Below are 19,006 nucleotides of genomic sequence, written 5' to 3'. Positions count from 1 at the left end.
AACAAGCAAGGCTATATACAAGGGGTACCGGTACAGAGTCAATGTGCCGGGGGGCACCGGTTAGTCGAGGTAATTGAGATAATATGTACATGTAGGTAGAGTTAAAGTGACTACTTATAGATTATAAACAGAGAGTTGCAGCAGCGTAAAAGAGATGTCTGGGTATCCCTTTGATTAGCTGTTCAGGAGTCTTATGGCTTGAGGGTAGAAGCTATTAAGAAGCCTTTTGGACCTCGACTTGGCGCTCCGGTATCACTTGCCCTGCGGTAGCAGAGAGAACAGTCTATGACGAGGGTGGCTGGAGTCTTTGACAATTTTTAGGGCCTTCCTCTGACACCGCCTGATATAGAGGTCCTGGATTGCAGGAAGCTTGGCCCCAGTGATGTACTGGGCCGTACGCACTACCCTCCGTAGTGCCTTGTGGTCTGAGGCCAAGCAGTTGCCATACCAGGCAGTGATGCAACCAGTCATGCTCTTGATGGTGCAGCTGAAGAACCTTATGAGGATCTGAGGACCCATGCCAAATCTTTTCAGTCTCCTGAGGGGGAATAGGCTCTTCAGGACTGCCTTAGTGTGTTTGGCCCATGATAGTTTGTTGTTGATGTGGACACCAAGGAATTTGAAGCTCTCAACCTGTTCCACTACAGCCCCGTCAATGAGAATGGGGGCGTGCTCGGTCCTGGTAATCCATCTGGCCCAGCGGCCTTGTGAATGTTGACCTGTTTAAAGGTCTTACTCATATCGGCTATGAAGAGCGTGATCACACAGTCGTCCAGAACAGCTGGTGCTCTCATACATGTTTCAGTGTTACTTGCCTCGAAGCGAGCATAGAAATAATTTAACCCGTCTGGTAGGTTCGTGCCACTGGGCAGCTTGTGGTTGTGCTTCCCTTTGTAGTCTGTAATAGTTTGCAAGCCCTGCCACATCCGACAAGCATCAGAGCAGGTGTAGTACGATTCAATCTTAGTCCTGTATTGATGCTTTGCCTGTTTGATGGTTCGTCGGATGGGACTTCTTATAAGCTTCCGGGTTAGAGTCCCGCTCCTTGAAAGCGGCAGCTGTAATCCATGGCTTCTGGTTGGGGTATGTACGTACAGTCACTGTGGGGATGATGTCATCGATGCACTTATTGATGAAGCCAGTGACTGATGTGGTGTACTCCTCAATGCCATCAGAAGAATCCCGGAACATATTCCAGTCTGTGCTAGCGTAACAGTCCTGTAGCTTAGCATCTGCTTCATCTGACCACTTTCTTATTGACCGAGTCACTGGTGCTTTCTGCTTTAGTTTTTGCTTGTAAACAGGAATCAGGAGGATATAATTATGGTCAGATTTGCCAAATGGAGGGTGAGGGAGAGCTTTGTATGTGTCTCTGTGTGTGGAGTAAAGGTGGTAGAGTTTTTTTCCCTCTGGTTGCACATTTAAGATGCTGATAGAAATTAGGTAAAGCACCTGTTGTATACAAATACAATTGGATTTGAATACATTCTTGAAAACAAATGAAGTTAGATACAATATCAGATTCAATTTACAACATTATTTGATATACTGTATATGAAGTGTCAGCTGGTCAGTAAATTCCAATGTTTAGATTTTAGCATGTAAATCTTGGTGGGGAAAACTCCCCACATTTTTTAAAACATTTTTTTATTTATTTAACCTTTTTTAAAACTAGGGTTAAGAACAAATTCTTATTTACAATTATGGCCTACCCCAGTAAAACCCGGACAACGCTGGGCCAATTGTGTGCCGCATGACAGCAAAGCCACTACACAACAACACTAAACAATATATTAATTTCACTATAACGGTGACAAACGGTGCCCACAAACGGTTAGGGCCTACATAAAGCTGTCCCAACAGATCTTTCTTTTCAGCACAATGTAGTGCATCCTTAACACTGCTACACCTGGCTATCAGCGGACACTTGAATGGCAGCAAAACAGTTAATTTAGCCTCATTTACTGCCTTTAAAAAAATGTATAACAATAACAAATGGGGGGCATATGAGCAGACAATGAAAGCTTTTACAATAGTCAATGATTACATTTCTCAAAAACAGGCTATAGGTTACATGTGCACCACAAAGTCAGAACAGTAGGCTACATTTTGAGGGGGAAAGGTATCAAATTATTAGGGTGAGGCACATGGGCTACTAACAGTTTACTACAGAACACACATTTAGTATTACTTTTTTAGCTACAGTATACATATCTCCCTGGCATATTACATCATTTATGCGGCAGCATACAAGACATTTTAGGACTCACCTTGTTGTTCTGTGCTCACTTTGAACAGGAAGGGGGCACGGGGGTCCTTCATGGGCAATTTTTTTCATCAAATTTTGTAATCAAAATATGGGATTCTCTGGATTTATGGTGCTTTCAAGACAACTGGGAACTCGGAAAAAAAGAAGGTTGAATCATGACATCAGTGATTTTCAGGACGGAGCTCTAGAAAGAAGCCCAAGTTCCCGACTTGGAATTCCGAGATTAATGACTGTTCTTCCCAATCGGAACTCGTTTTTTTGAGTTGGATGACTGTTTTCCCAATCGGAGCTAGTTTTTTTCCAAGTTCCCAATTGACTTGAACTCACTGAAGTCTGAGATTTCCCAGTTCCGAGTTTCTAGTTGTCTTGAACGTGGCAGAACTCATGCTGGATTGACAGCATGTTCAATGTTGAATGTTTATCCTTTTAAGCTTGGAAAGAGACCCTTAAACCCAGACCACACACCCATTCCACTTAATAGTAGGCTAGTGATTGCTTGGCAATGCTTGCAGTTAATCACTGATTCCTTTCAAACCACTTATTGTTGAATTTGTGATTTCTAACTTGTTGTGTAATGTTTTTGTCCAATGGCTTATGAGCACTGATACCTTTGATCTATAATTTATATTCATCATTTTTTTTGCCATTTGCCAGCTAAGATTTTGAAAGTACGATGTTGACATAATCAGTCCAATCAAAGCTACGGTAGATTTAACGTGATTTGACGTTATTTATCTGTGGCCAATTATTATAATAATTTTTTATTTAATTAGGCAAGTCAGGCCAATGACCTTGACCCTTCTTGGATTGGCACCTCTAATGTAACTCTATGGCAGCACCCAAGGGTCTAGAATTTTCTATCTCTACCCATAGATTTTATGGTGATGTAGTGTCATCATGACTGACAGAACACTAAACCAATCACGGCGCAACTAGAGAACCTTAACAAACCCTACGCTCCATATTTTCCGCTGGCTGCCCCACCACCACAGAAATCCCTGAGCTAGGCTGAAACACCTGCATTTTGGAGCTGCCTTACATACTGACCAGACCGCTCGTGCGCATGCATGCACATGTTGATTTTGTCCACCCACACCAGACACAATCAGGACACGCAGGTTGAAATATCAAACAAACTCTGAACCAACTGTATTCATTTGGGAACAGGTCAAAAAGCATTAAACATTTATGGCAATTTAGCTAGCTAGCTTGCTGTTGCTAGCTAATTTGTCCTGTGATATAAACCTTGGGTTGTTATTTTACCTGAAATGCACAAGGTCCTCTACTCTGACAATTAATCCTCAGATAAAAGGGTAAACCGAGTTAATTTCTAGTCACCTCTCCTCCTTCAGGGCTCTTCTTCTTCTTTGGACTTTATATTGCGGTTAGCAAGCAACTTTAAAGTGCATTGTCACCAACTGGACTGGAATGTGGACCTCAGTTCATCTTTCAATCACCCATGTGGGTATATGCTCCTAAAAATCAATGAGGAGATGGGAGCGGCAGGACTTGCAGCGCATCAAGTGTCACAAATAGAACCAAGTTCTATTTTATCGCCTGGCTACACAGACACTCGTTGACTCTGGCGAGCAGTGTGAGTTCAATGATTGAATAACATGTACGTGTAAAATTATTCCGCAAAGCACGCGACGCGAGTGGTGTGGTCAGCATGTTACTCAAGAAAGCAAAAAAAGAGACCATGTTTGTCTGCAGCTTTATTATCTCAATGACTATGTTATTTTTTTTACATTGTTTGCAATGTGGGGCACCTGCCCTGAATGACAGGTCGCCACTGGTAGGATTACAGGATATCATGCAACATTAGGAAGCAACGTTTATCATATTTATTTAAGAGGAAATAGGCCAATAGCCTATAGTAATTTTTATAGCAGTAACCCCCGCTTGGAAACAACATTTTAAAGAAAATACTATTACAATCAGATTTTAAAAAAACAGATTAAAATATACCTTATGGAACAGCGGGGACTGTGAAGAAATATACACAAAGGTACAGACACAGGCGTAGGCATACAAGCGCTAGCACACTCACTCTCCACACATGTACATTGTAATATTGTTGTATGGTGAAATTATACATTTTGTATTGTAGATATGCAGTGGTGTAATAATGTTGTATGATGTACTGTTTTATCTTTTGTACTATTTTATAATTTGTTTTATATGTAATGTAAGTGCCTTAATGTGTTTGGACCCCAGGAAGAGCAGTGGGTATCCCTAATACATTTAAATACAAGCTCCTTTAAAATACAATTTTAATGAAGGTATAGGCTAATATTCCACATTTCAGATGCTCCCTCGATTCCAACGAGATACAGTGTGCAATAGTACAATTTCACAAGGGATTGTTTATAATATTAAAACTGTCAGCTGAACACTCAATCGATTACAACTATGTTTAACCCTGTGCTAAGATAATTTTTTCATTAGCTTGTATATTTATAGATGTCTTTTTTTTTTTAAATGACATTATTAGAACCATTTTAGACATGCACGCTCATAAGTAGCCTAGCTCATAATGCTACGCTATATTGTATGTGGTCAGTTTGTGTAATTAACAGCGTTTTTTCTCGCAATAGGAGGGTATGTCATTATTGCAATGTTCAGTGCATTTTACGTTTTATTCTCTCTCAAAAATCGATGCTTTTAAAAATCTTACAAATGGTTGAACATCAAACAAAAATGCTTGCGTTTATTACGAATTGGGTGCCGAAAAATTAAGGATGTTCATGTTAAAATTCAACAACAAAAAATATGATAGAAATTCCCTTTAGCCCATGCATACACCCATCTAATACGTATTATCAATGAGGGAGAGCAAGCAAGTGCACACCTAGGGGAGAAGGGTAATTAGAATGCAGCCATTGTAAGTCTCATTCATTACCAGCTTGTTCATTTTCACTTGTGACAGGAAAAGTGGAAGCTGAGGAGGAGCATGTGGACAGGCAATCTGACTGGTCTGTTAGGATGGAGAAGTTGCTCTCAGATTCACTGACGCTGCCAGTTTGTGGAACCAGACTGTACTCACGAACAGGACAGGCAAGCTCAGTGAAGTTAGACTGGAAGCAAATGTCCTTGGAGATTTGACGCCAGGCCTTTAAAGGTAAAGGTTACATGTAATATGTGAGATATAAGATGGGATTTACACTGTAGATAACAGAAATAGAGAAACAAAGATCATAATGAAGTGCAATGCATGGGACCAGGGATAAATATTACCTCTACATTCTCATCTAGGTTCTTTCCTGGATTAGGCACAATGGGAATGAGGATGAATCTCAGTCGTTCTCTACAAAGAGATAGGGTCAGTTCAAAATCAGAGTATCACTTTTTTTCAGAGGAAGAATGGAGGAGACTTTGATTTTTTTATAATGTAAACTATACCCCTTGATTTTAGTCTTTATTTGAGGCCTAAGTGTGGCGTTAACTTCTGTTGGCAAACCCACCTTTCCCTGTAGACCAGCATGCAGGCCAATATGAAGAGTGTCATGGTACCCACTAATGACAATACTGGCTTCCACACAGACATTGAGCTGCCAGATATGTCTAGGCCAAAGAGAAAGGTTGACATAAGTCCTGACAGAAGTCTGAGCACTACTTTATAACCAAAAAGCAAAGCAGAGATTTTGTATGTATTTACCTGTGATGTTATTTCCCTTCATGGAATCCCATTGAATAGGCTGACTCCATTCACTCCAGAACTCGGACTCGCCACACATGTCGTTTACTCGTGCTCTCACTTGAAACTCATACCGACTGCTCTTTAACGGGAAAGCCACAGCATACTTCTGTTCCTTGCTTGGAGTAGATGTCTGAAGAAAGGAACAAAGAGAGTGGAGGAGAGAGAGAGTTTTTTCAAAGATTTGTCCAGCATTTTGTTGAAAAATGACCAGTAGGCTAGTGTTCAAACAGTGGTCCAACTCCTGAGTCCTGATCCATGCCCACCTTCCACTTGTCGCTGTTTATTCTGTAGCGAACTTCACTCTCAATGCAGAAGGTGTTCTTGCTGTTGTTCCAGTACAGATTCAGCTCTGGGTCTTTGTTCATCTCAACTGACAGGTTGACAGGAGGGTAAAGCTTCACTAGAAAAAGCGTTAAGGAGGGTCAAATGTTAACGACACATCAAATGAAGACTGAAATAGGAAAAACACAAGTTAAAAAGCCTAAAGATGACTATTGCTCTTCATGTTACATGCTGTTCTGTATGTAAGGTTCTGATTTGATTGAGAAAAAGAACCTACCCATGCTTTTCAGGTTATGGTCCTGCACATAACTCATGTTCTGATGGACCAGCTTGGTTTTCAGTGTTCTAAACCTGTCAGACTTGTCATAGGACAGTCTACATCCCACAGCATAACTCTCCTCCTGGAGATATGTTGTGCACTCCTCCATATTATCTTTGATGAACCTAAACACATACCATGTGAAATTGATGGATGAGAATTAGTACCAAAGTACGGATATTCAAGATTTGACAGAGATACACCCCCCCCCCCCCGTTTGTATTCGGACAGTGAAGCGATTATAAATGTTTTGGGCTCTATACTCCAATATTTTGGATTTGAGATGTTTCCTATGAGGCAACAGTACAGAATGTCCATTTTTATTCAAGGGTATTTTCAAACATAATGTATGTATTTTACAGTTTGGAAATGAAAGCATTTTGTGTATCTAGTCCCCCCATTTGAAGAAGTCTTGAGTATTTGGGCAAATTAACTTATGTATTATAGTAGTCAAAAGTGACAAACTTGTTGGATGCATTTGCAGTTTGTTTTGAGTTATATTTAGCCTAATAGCAACTGAATGGTGAATGATGACTGGAGTCATTTTCTTTCTGTGATAAGATGTTTCTGAACACTTCTAAATTAATCCTGATAATGCCATGATTAAGAAAATAAATCATGAATAGTGATGAGTGAGAAGGTTATAAAAGATACAACAAAACGTACTAACCTCTCACCATTACCAATAACAGGGGAGGTTAGCATTGTTAGGGGGTATGATCTTTGTGCCTCTGCAACCTTCTCACTCATCATTTTTTTCAGGATTCATGATTATCCATAATCCATATAGTATCCACATTAATGTAGAAGTGTCCGGGAACATCTTCATTTCTTAATAACAATAAAAGTTACTCCAAAATGACATAATACATTATTCACCATTCAGTTCCTATTGGGCTAAATATAATCCGAAATACAAACAAAACAAAATGCCCATGCATTCAAAGAGTTTGTAGAGTCACAAGGTTGATGTGGTCATTGAGTGCTAGGAATTTGGGACCAAATACTTGGCAAGCATTTTGGGCAAAGACCTCAACACCCATCACATTGCACTAACCTGCTGCTGAAAAATGTGAAGTTGACCTCTGGGATGCTCTGTTCACTCCAGATGCAGTTGACATAATCCAGATTAATGATCAGGCAGTTTACATCTGAAAAAAATGGAACAGAACTTGAAAATCTGTTTCTAATATGACATTACACTGAATCTTTTAAAGGGGAGCTGTGTTATGATATCAAGATGAGTTGCATAATTACATTGGGCGTTTACAGTGTTTTAAGAGACAAATCAGATAATATATATTAAGGGTCTATACCTTCATGTATATCATGACTAGAGTACTTTTCCACCATCACATTGTATGTGAATGTATGAGACAAGATGGATGGTTTCCATGTTACAGGAAACCACAAAGTAGTTGACGTCAATCTCAGACTAGCAGGGGACTTTTGATGTCGCATCAGCAATAGAAATGGCACATGAAACTTTACTTTTCAGATTATTTTGTGTTTCTAGGAAGTTATGTAATAGTTTGATCAAATAAATTGCCATAATACCTGGTATAAAGTGTAATTTGTTTATTATTTGATGACTCTCAAATAAACAGAAGGGTAATTAAATTGGCATTATGTAATTACATTACATACCAGGTAAGTCGATGTACATCAATTCAATAAATATAGTTCACCAAAAACTCTCAAGTTTTTGGAATGTAACGATTATATTTCCTGAACATAGAATATGTGTCATAGTCTAAAACAGTTATTAATAACTGGAGAAAAAAAATATATATATATATATATATAATTTGCTGAAACACTTTTGTGAACATTGAAAAAAAATTCAAGACAAATGTCAACTGAGCGGAAACCATCCATCAACACGATAGATTATCTTCTGATCATTTTATCTTATTAACACAAATACATGTAAAAAAAATTATTATAAATCCTACAAAAATTATCTAAGATTAAAAACAGTATCAAAAGTTAAGGGCACATTGGCCGGATGTGTTGTTGTAGCACCAGGTCTTACAGGTTGAATAAATTAACATTAAAATAAATGGCACAGGTGTAGTAGCATCATTATTCCAACAGAACAATCTTACTGGGGGTGGAGGGAGCCTCATATCCTTGGAGAGAGATGAGGAGAAACAACCAGCTTCCAACCATCTTCATGTCAAAATGGATGACAGTGGGAATTAACGTAACCAGCTATACTCTAACGTATTTGTGTATGGCTGCTCAGTGACTTCCTCTTTTATCCCCTTTAGTTTAACTTTTTTTTAAACAGCCATGGTAGGCGTTACATTTCCTGTTCCACTGGCCACATCCTTAAATCTATGAAAAACACAGAAAGACAAACTACAGAAAAGAACATTACAGGGGGATTGTACAGACCATTAATAATCTACAACTATAAAGTAAATTAACTATGCACGTTCATTAACAGTCAATTGGTAAGCGATAAACACAGAAGCTTTGTGTGTTGTTCTGTGTTAATAACATTTAGACTACGTTACCCAGCAGGCTATGCGGGCGCGGGAGTTGGTTAAAGAATGCCTTGCATGGCTAAACATGGAGTTGTCTAGCTGAAGTATATGTTCATTAAAAGTAGTTAAACTTACGCCCCGGTTTGTCATTATATAAGGAACAAACATAACATGGTATCAGATTGGTAGTCGCTATGACGAGACAGAGAAAAGAAAGGAGTAACTCTGCAAATTTCCGCGACGAAAATTGAACATGCTACCACCACAAGTCAAGTGACGTGAGTAGTCGAAGATGCTTGCTTGCAAGAGCGAGGACAACAAATTATTTAAGTAATAGTCCTGTACAAGCTATTTCCATAGCTGGTAAATAAATTATTATAAGCCAGCTGGCTGACGATACTACACTTTTTTTCCTGAAACCAAATTCCCATATCGATCAATGTGATACAATCCTTTTCCAAAGCTTCTGGTCTATATCTTAACATTAATACATGTGAACTCATAGCTGTCAAAGATTGTGTGACACCTTCATATTATGGTATTCCAGTAAAAGAAGAACTTACATATTTAGGCATAACCATTACAAAGGATCAGAAGTCTAGAGGCGTACTAAATTTTAACCCTCTTATTTAAAAAAACCCAGAAGAAACTAAATTAATGGCTACAGAAGGACTTATCTTTAAAAGGTAGAGTCCTAATAACAAAGGCTGAAGGTATCTCTAGACTAACATATGGTGCTCTGTCTTTATATCTTGACAGTAAAATTAGCAAGGAGATAGAGCAGATGCTTTTCAACTTTCTTTGGAGAAACAGTACCCATTACATTAGGAAAACTGTTGTAATGAACACTTATGAGTATGGTGGACTGAATTTTCTGGACTTTACTACTTTAAATAATACTTTTAAGATCAATTGGATAAAACAATTCCTAAGAAGACTCACTTCTATCTGGAATTTTATTCCTCATCATGTCTTCTCTACTTTTGGTGGCCTTAACTTCATGTTGTTTTGCAATTATAATATTGACAAAGTTCCAGTGAAACTTTCTGCTTTTCATCGGCAGGTTTTCTTGTCATGGTCCTTAATTTATAAACACAATTTTTCTCCACACAGATATTATATATGGAATAATCGGGATATATTGTATAAAAATACCTCTCTGTTTTTAGAATATTGGTTCCGAAATAATATCCTATTGGTGCCAACTGGTAAATGCAGAGGGTCTTTTACTCAGTTATAAAGAATTCTTATCACTTTACAAGGTCCCTGTAACACCTAAAGATTTTGCAATTGTTTTAGATGCCATTCCCTCAGGTGTTGCTATGTTATTCAGGAACGTGTCAAGGCCTGACCCTCAGAGCCTACCTTCTGTTGACCCTGTTGACTCATCAGTAGGAAAGATTTGTTTCTCTTTTGATCCATTCAACAACAGAGCGATACGATCCTTGTTTCAGCAGGATGTTGTAACCTTATGTCCTGCCTTATTGGAATGGATTTATTGATAATATCTGTTGGAAAAAAGTTTGGCTGTTGCCACACACATACTTTACTTGTTAACAAAATTAAGGAAGTTTCCTTAAAAATTATTCATAAATATTATCTTGCCAACCACTATATGAAGACGTTTAAGGAAAACATCAACTCAAATTGCTCCTTTTGTAATGACCACCCAGAAACAGTTTTGCATCTTTTTTGGCATTGTATGCATGTAAGAAAACTGTGGCAAGACATCAGTAGGTTTATAATTGAACACATTTATGAAGATTTTACACTAATGTGGAGAGATGTACTGTTTGGATTCTTTACATACAATAGAAATAAGAGGAAACATTTTTATGTAATTCATTTCATTATTCTTTTGGCCAAATTTCATATACACAAATGTAAATTTACAAACAAAAAAACACATTTTCGAACCCTACAAAAATAAATTGAACTGTATTTTAAGAAGGTTAAATGCTCTACTAACAAAAAAGCTGTTAGAGATGTAAGTATATGCATGTCCCTTAAGGTCCTTGTGTAGTTGTAATGTGATATTGTACCCCCTAGATCGATTGTTTATTGTTTGTAATCTATGTATGCTTGTGTTCCCGCATGTGCTTTATGAATTGATTTGTTGTTAATAAAAAAAATATTTAAAAAAGAGCGAGGACAACGAGCCGCAGCAGCGAGAGTGACAGCAGCGAGAGTGACAGCAGCAAGAGTGACAGCAGCGAGAGCGAGGCTGCATTGGAATCTGTTGACGAGCAAGTTGATGAGCAACATACTGAATGAAGTAAGGGAAATTGACACTGTTCCTGTTTTGAGGATTCTGTGTTATGCACTATATCCCGTTACCATATATGTGATTGAATATTATCTGCTGTTGGCTTGTGTGGATGTATGTGTTTTGCAATATAGCTGACTTGAAACATTGTTAACAGTTTCAGGGCCATGGGCCTTTCTCTTGTTGGAAAAATACAGAATAACATGAAGACAGGAACTGTGCAATGAGTTGGGGGGGCACATTCAGAACGTAGTGTTGCGAGAACAAACAGTCTTTTGCGAGATAACGGTATCGAACATGAGCGCATAGATATTCTTCACAGCAACAGTTACATCTATCAACTGAAGCGCTTAGGGGGCTGGGACCAGCCTCTGCGCCAACAATCAACGATAGGCTGGGTGAGTTTAAACCACGCCCAGTCTCTACTCTGACAGGCCGGCTCAGAAGCAGGAACTATTTCTGTCAGAGTATATTATAATATCTTTGTCAAGAACAAGTCAGTTCTCTGTTTGCCCTGCGAGGTGGGACAGAGAGCCCGTATATACGAAAATTGCATTTACCACTTATTGCTTAGCTAATAAAAAATACATAGTATACAATCGGTGACTCATTGTCATATTTATCCTGATACCAGATTCAAATTAACGCAAATCGAACAATTGGTGACCCCTGAATGTGATCTGGTGAAGGATTTCGCTGGACATTGGTGTGCCAGCTGATTGGCCAGTACTGTCGTCGGACGGTGTGTCTCACAAATCCTGACCGGTCAACTAAAAAAGGTAAGCAGCCACCTGTTGTGAAAAACTAAAGTTCTGCACATCGGCGTCATCCAAATGTAGTTTTGTGAGACACCTGTTTGATGTAAGTAACCCAATTGTATTCAGTTATATTGATAAAGGATCATAAGGAATGATGTGGTGAATGCAATTTTGAAACTGATCAGTTAATTTGTGATATGACAGTAAATGTAATGTACTAGATACTGGGTATCAGGTTTGTTTGAAGTTAATTAGTCAGGGACTATTAACAAGTGTGAGTGTGGGTAAACGTAGGTATAACAACGAATGTAATGTACTAGGTACTGGGTGCCACGTGTATGTGGTGGGTCGGCGAACCTACTCGAATGTATGTGTAAACGTAGGTATAACAACGAATGTAATGTACTAGATACTGGGTATCAAGTTTGTTTGTAGTTAATAAGTCAGGGACAATTAACAAGAGTGAGTGAAGTTCTGGGGCTACTCAAGTGTGAACGAAAGTGTGTATGTATGTGTGAATGGGGTTAATAACAAATGTATATGCGACTGGTCAGAACGTGTGAATGAAGTACATTAGATATTAGTCGGCGTACAAATATCGGTTTGGATGGTCTGTGGATAACGGTACAGGCAAGAGATCTGTGTTATACTGAGAATGGTTTACTGACTGATTGTAGTACATTGGGTATTAAGTCGGAGCGCTACTACCAAGTTTGAATGACCTGTGGGTATTTCTTGAAGTCATATCATAAATTATTAGGGGTGGTAGTAACGTTTTCATAGATTAGAGTGACGATTTTACTTTGGAATTTATCCTAAATTCATATTACAATTTAACCCCAATTTTGTTTAAATTAAATAAAATAGAAGGCAATATAAACGTTAAAAATGACTAATCAGGAGGTCGAAAAAGTATTGAAAACATTCAAGTCTACTCTGGAGAAAGATTGGAAGGAACGAGGAGAAAAGCTATACAGGGAGTGGACAGAAGAAGGAGGCATTGCCGCGCCCAACGGGCTCCCAGTCCACAGGGAGCCTGGTTGGATATTGGAGACGCTAAAACGGGAAATAAGGAGAATCCTCGCTGGGGAAAAGCTTAGACCTTTGAATTAATATTTTCTGGGAATTCTCGGTGCCGGAGTTTGCGACTACAGACAATTATAACGGTATGGTTATTGGCGGGAAACTCAAATCATTTGAATGGTGTTGGGGTAAAGTTTTTGCCTTCGATGCGGGGGACGGGTTCGTGTCTCAGCCTTGACATCGATAGACTAAAATTAATTCTGATTGTAATTCAAATATTTATGGGTTTTGCCCGGATTGATACGGTTATTAGTATTTGTTCAAGATATGACTGAACGTTTTGATAGTTTGTTTAGGTTGAATTGAGAGACTAATTCGTTCGAGATAATGGCGAGGCAATTTCTATGTAATACATTGTGTTTCCCAAATGATCACTGGAATAGCCCATTGGGAATGGAGTCGTATTTTTTAAAACGGTGCTGGGTCATGGGATGAGACAGTTGTTATCTAAATCTGATGAATTCTAAATAATAATGAAGAGACAATTACGATAGATTTGTGCCCATCGAAATGTTCTTATGAATTTAGCGAAGTACATGGTACGTTTACATTTTGGGGTAGAGGAAGTTGGAAGGTAAAACTGCGTCATTACGTTGAATACACAATAACGTTCCTCAAATTATGACAGAGAAAATTGGTTGTGTCATTTAGAGGGAAAATGCGTGCATTATAGCTTTACAGAAAGAAAGTTCCAAATAATTTTTATTTTATTTTTTATATATAAGTAGCTGAATATCGTTTTACAATAATTCCCGGTTATTGATTTTGGTTTGATTGTTCAGATAACACCATTTGAAATTAAACAGGAGGTTAAGGTATACTATCATTAGGATCTGTTTTCATTATGGGGAACAATTAAAGGCCCGCAAAGTGGATTGCAGGCTGAGTTTATTTTATGTTAAAGGGACAGTGTATGTTTATCACAGTTGTGTGAGGGTCTAATGGCTGGGTATTTAAGAAGTATTTTGGGGAGACAATTTGGAGAAAGATTGAATGAGTTACATGAAACATGGAGTACATTTAAAACTAATGATTGGAGGGAGTACATTTCCATTTTCCCAGAGACATGATATCTTAAAGGGGTACACTCACATATGAAATATTACACGTTTTTATTTTCTGACTCTTAATTAAATAGATGAAATATTTTGATAAAGGAATGTTGTTTAATATAGTAAGAAACACTTCTTTGGAGGGGTGGTATGACTTGTGACCTCCATTGTAACTTTCCTTTGTGGTCTGATCAGCCTCATTGGAAAGCCATTTGGATGGAGAATCTAGGGTCATTTGTAATACTGATAAAGGTAATTTAATACAAAAAGGCAGTGAAATTTACATTGTAGTGTCATATTTTCTCTGATGAATGTGGTGTGAAAATTAGCTAGGATAAGTTTTAATTATGGTAGACTCATGTTAAGTATTTGGGACATATTTTGAGCCAACAGGGCAGGGACGAAATTGAGATATTTGTGTTTGGTTTTAACACCTGTGTACAGGAGGGTGCCAGTGTACCTGTGTAATGGGGGAGGGTGTCCGTATGGGGATTACATGATAACCAACTTGGGACAGTTCTGGGATTGGAGAAGAGGGTATCCTCATAGCATAGGGGATCCCACAAAGGTGGGTAGGTTTTCCATGATATGGGGGAAACCTGGGAGCACTGTTGAACTCTGTAAAGGTGATGAAATCGTACTAACCCTCCAAAACTTTTAAGCTCTCTGATGCAGGCACTTACACCCTCGGACTACAAAGGACCGGGACAGACACAATGGGTGTGTTTTCTATTAAGGTGCTGCCAAAACCACAGAGGTCCCAGACAAACCAGGGCCAGACACACTCCTCTACCACCCCTGGACCGAGCCTGCCACCCACCACCACTGTGTCAAATCCCATTCAGGTAATTAACGTTAGAGAAGATTCAGCTATTGATCAATTAGGCACTGAGACTGGTTTTGATGGTAGGGACAATTTGTGGCTGTCTTATGAGGTATACAGCTAAGACCCTGAAAAGAAAGGACTGCATTATATGTGGTCATGCTAGACCTGTTCTGGCTACACACCCATTTGCTATAGGAGAGGGGTGGTTGTGTATTCTAAGAAGTTTTTACCAGATTAAGCCCAATTCAACCCTCTGTTCCTCTTTGAGCCTTGTGTTTCCTACAATACCTCCTCATCGGGCCCCTTGGGGTGTTAAGGCATATGGGGGCAATTACAGTTGCATCACAGGTACAGGTAATGGCATAGACTATTGGAGATTGCCTGAAGCTGATTGCAGTAGTAACATGACCATCAATGCCACTTGGACAGTTACAGGCCTAAACCAAACTAGTGGTCTGGCTGATGTGTGGTGGATATGTGGACCCAAAGGAGTACTGAGACCCATTCTTAGAGGAGACTGGCAAGGTATGTGTGCTCTGACCAGTTTGATAATTCCACTGACCATTGTTGATGTTACTGCTGAACAGCTGTTGGGTTCTGTATCCAGGGGACCTGAAAACATTCCATCCCATGGGAGACATAGACGTAGTGCTCCATGGACGGAGGATGTAGTTGACATACACACTAATCTGTTGGGGGTGCCTGTTGGGGTTCCTCATGAATTTCAGGCATTGGGTAGGAATGACGGACTCTGGAACTTACTACCTATTATAGGTCCAGCCATAGTGGATGCAAGACAGACTGCATGGATTAATTATATCTCCTACAATCAACAGCGTTTTGTGAATTACTCCCGTGATGCACTCACTGGTATGTCTGAACAGCTGGAGGCCACATCTAGGGTTGCCAGACAGAATAGACTTGGTAGTATATCTAAGGCCCTTAGTGGGCTTGATGCACTATCTGCTGAGATGAGGACCATGGCGGGGGTGGAGCAGTCTGGACTGTTCTCTTGGTTGGGAGCCTGGTTTGGTAAGTACACTGGTATGGTGGTTACTGGATTTCTGACCCTAATTCTTGTATTTTTATTATTGATGTGTTGTGCTGCTTGCATCATACCGTATTTTAAGAAGTCTGTTACAGATGTGGTGAAGGCTTCAGGCATGATGCCTTTGCTTGATGCTCCAGTTGGAGATGCTGATACTGAATCAAGCTTTCAGGGGAGGATGGGGCTGACTGAGGATGACCCCTGGTTTGCTGTGGGTGAGGATGGGGCTGACTGAGGATGACCCCTGGTTTGCTGTGGGTGAGGATGGGGCTGACTGAGGATGACCCCTGGTTTGCTGTGGGTGAGGATGGGGCTGACTGAGGATGACCCCTGGTTTGCTGTGGGTGAGGATGGGGCTGACTGAGGATGACCCCTGGTTTGCTGTGGGTGAGGATGGGGCTGACTGAGGATGACCCCTGGTTTGCTGTGGGTGAGGATGGGGCTGACTGAGGATGACCCCTGGTTTGCTGTGGGTGAGGATGGGGCTGACTGAGGATGACCCCTGGTTTGCTGTGGGTGAGGATGGGGCTGACTGAGGATGACCCCTGGTTTGCTGTGGGTGAGGATGGGGCTGACTGAGGATGACCCCTGGTTTGCTGTGGGTGAGGATGGGGCTGACTGAGGATGACCCCTGGTTTGCTGTGGGTGAGGATGGGGCTGACTGAGGATGACCCCTGGTTTGCTGTGGGTGAGGATGGGGCTGACTGAGGATGACCCCTGGTTTGCTGTGGGTGAGGATGGGGCTGACTGAGGATGACCCCTGGTTTGCTGTGGGTGAGGATGGGGCTGACTGAGGATGACCCCTGGTTTGCTGTGGGTGAGGTCGTGGAATGATAACTTCTTAAATACATAACGTGTACGATATAACTTGTCCTCTCTTATGTGAAGGTTTAGAGTCCCTGGGTGGCAAGGAGCCCACCTGGTACAGGATAGGAGTAGCTGAGAGGACCAGATGGTTTATAATAATGCTTTACTCTATTTTCCATGACCAAAGTTTTGTCCTATATCTTACATGTCAATAAACAATAAAGTTTTATCCTGTTTTTGGTCCTCTCAGCTACTCCTATCCTGTACCACCCTTATGGGTGTCAAAAGGGGGAGACAAAAGCATATATCACTTGTTGATTTTTTTCTTCTATTTTTCTTGGTTGATTTTTCTGTTTTTCTGTAAAAAAATATATGTTTTATTAATAAGAAACATATTATTTTTATGAAATGCTATTAACATATTACTATGTTGGGACCGCTGAAATAAAGGATAATGAGTGACACCCTTGTGGGTGCCAAAAGGGGAATCAAAAACTCCAGTTAATATATATGTTAATCAACAAAGGGACGTGCATCACTTCATATATTCACAAAATAAAAGTTTAAAGTTCCTGGGTTCATCAGCAACCTAGTATATCGGATGGTGTGGTTACACCCCTTGGGGGTGTAAAAAGGGGGATTATGAGGATTCTGTGTTATGCACTACATCCCGTTACCATATATGTGATTGAATATTATCTGCTGTTGGCTTGTGTGGATGTATGTGTTTTGCAACATAGCTGACTTGAAACATTGTTAACAGTTTCAGGGCCATGGCCCTTTCTCATGATGGAAAAATACAGAATAACATGAAGACAGGAACTGTGCAATGAGTTGGGGGTGGGGCACATTCAGACCGTAGTGTTGCGAGAACAAACGGTCTTTTGTTAGATAACAGGAGCCAGGTGCGAGATAACGGTATCGAGCATGAGCGCATAAGATATTCTTCACAGCAACAGTTACATCTATCAACTGAAGCGCTTAGGGGGCTGGGACCAGCCTCTGCGCCAACAATCAACGATAGGCTGGGTGAATCTAAACCACGCCCAGTCTCTACTCTGACAGGCCGGCTCAGAAGCAGGAACTATTTATGTCAGGGTATATTTATAATATCTTTGTCAAGATCAAGTCAGTTCTCTGTTTGCCCTGCGAGGTGGGACAGAGAGCCCGTATATACGAAAATTGCATTTACCACTTATTGCTTAGCTAATAAAAAATACATAGTATACAATCGGTGACTCATTGTCATATTTATCCTGATACCAGATTCAAATTGACGCAACTCTTAACACTACTCCTATGCAGTTAACACGCAATTTAGCTGACAATTGGAAACGTTTCAAGCAGAGATTCAATATCTACCTAGCAGCCAGTGCCAGTGGTTCAAGGGGAGATGATGACAAATTGAAAGCTTCCATTTTTCTGCATGTTATTGGAGAGGATGCATTGGACATTTACAATAGCTTTCAGCAAGGCGAGGCAAACTTGACATTGACTGTGCTAATGGCTAAATTTGAGGAGTACTTTGTACCAAGCCAGAACGTCACGTTTGAGAGACACAAGTTTTTCTCTCATGATCAGAAAGAAGGAGTCAGTTTTGACCAGTGTTTGACTGAGCTGAACACACTGAGCAAACCGTGTGAATTTGAAAAGCTGAAAGACTCACTAGTGAAAGACAGGATCGTCTGTGGCATACTTGATAATGGACTCAAGGAGAGATCGCTGCGTGACCAAGATTTAACTTTGGATAAAGCAGTGAATATGTGTCGAGCAGCTGAAACCACCAGAGCACCAGCTAAAGAGCTGTGCAGGGATGAGACACACAATGCCTTACAAAACAAAAACAAGCAAAAGAGAGAAATCAAAACACTACATGTGGAAAATGTGGATTTATCCACAAGCCAAAAGCAAATCATGTAACAACTGTGGGAAAAATAATAATTTCTCAAAATGCTGCAAAGCTGAGGCTACAAAGAAAAAGGTTCACACAGTCGAGGAGATGGAAGAATTCTTTGTTGATTCTGTGGAAATATGCAATGCAGTAAATGCTGAATGGATTGTGCCATTGACTGTGAATGAAACGAATACCATTCAAGCTTGATAC

General features: G+C 40.0%; 1 protein-coding gene across 1 annotated transcript; it reads right to left on the bottom strand.

Moving 5' to 3' along the window:
* Positions 1-3,971: 3,971 nt before the first annotated feature.
* LOC100136033 (cytokine receptor common gamma chain) lies at positions 3,972-8,816 on the bottom strand. Its single transcript, NM_001124356.1, is given in 8 exon segments — positions 3,972-5,382; positions 5,507-5,576; positions 5,734-5,833; positions 5,928-6,099; positions 6,233-6,369; positions 6,529-6,695; positions 7,628-7,721; positions 8,679-8,816. Coding segments are annotated over 8 exon segments (1,032 nt in total). The 5' UTR covers positions 8,749-8,816; the 3' UTR covers positions 3,972-5,160.
* Between the last annotated feature and the right edge of the window lie 10,190 nt (positions 8,817-19,006).

This window comes from Oncorhynchus mykiss, chromosome Y (genome assembly GCF_013265735.2).
Source record: "Oncorhynchus mykiss isolate Arlee chromosome Y, USDA_OmykA_1.1, whole genome shotgun sequence".
NCBI classification, from domain to species: Eukaryota; Metazoa; Chordata; class Actinopteri; order Salmoniformes; family Salmonidae; genus Oncorhynchus; species Oncorhynchus mykiss.
This window is presented reverse-complemented; position numbering and strand designations above follow the sequence as displayed.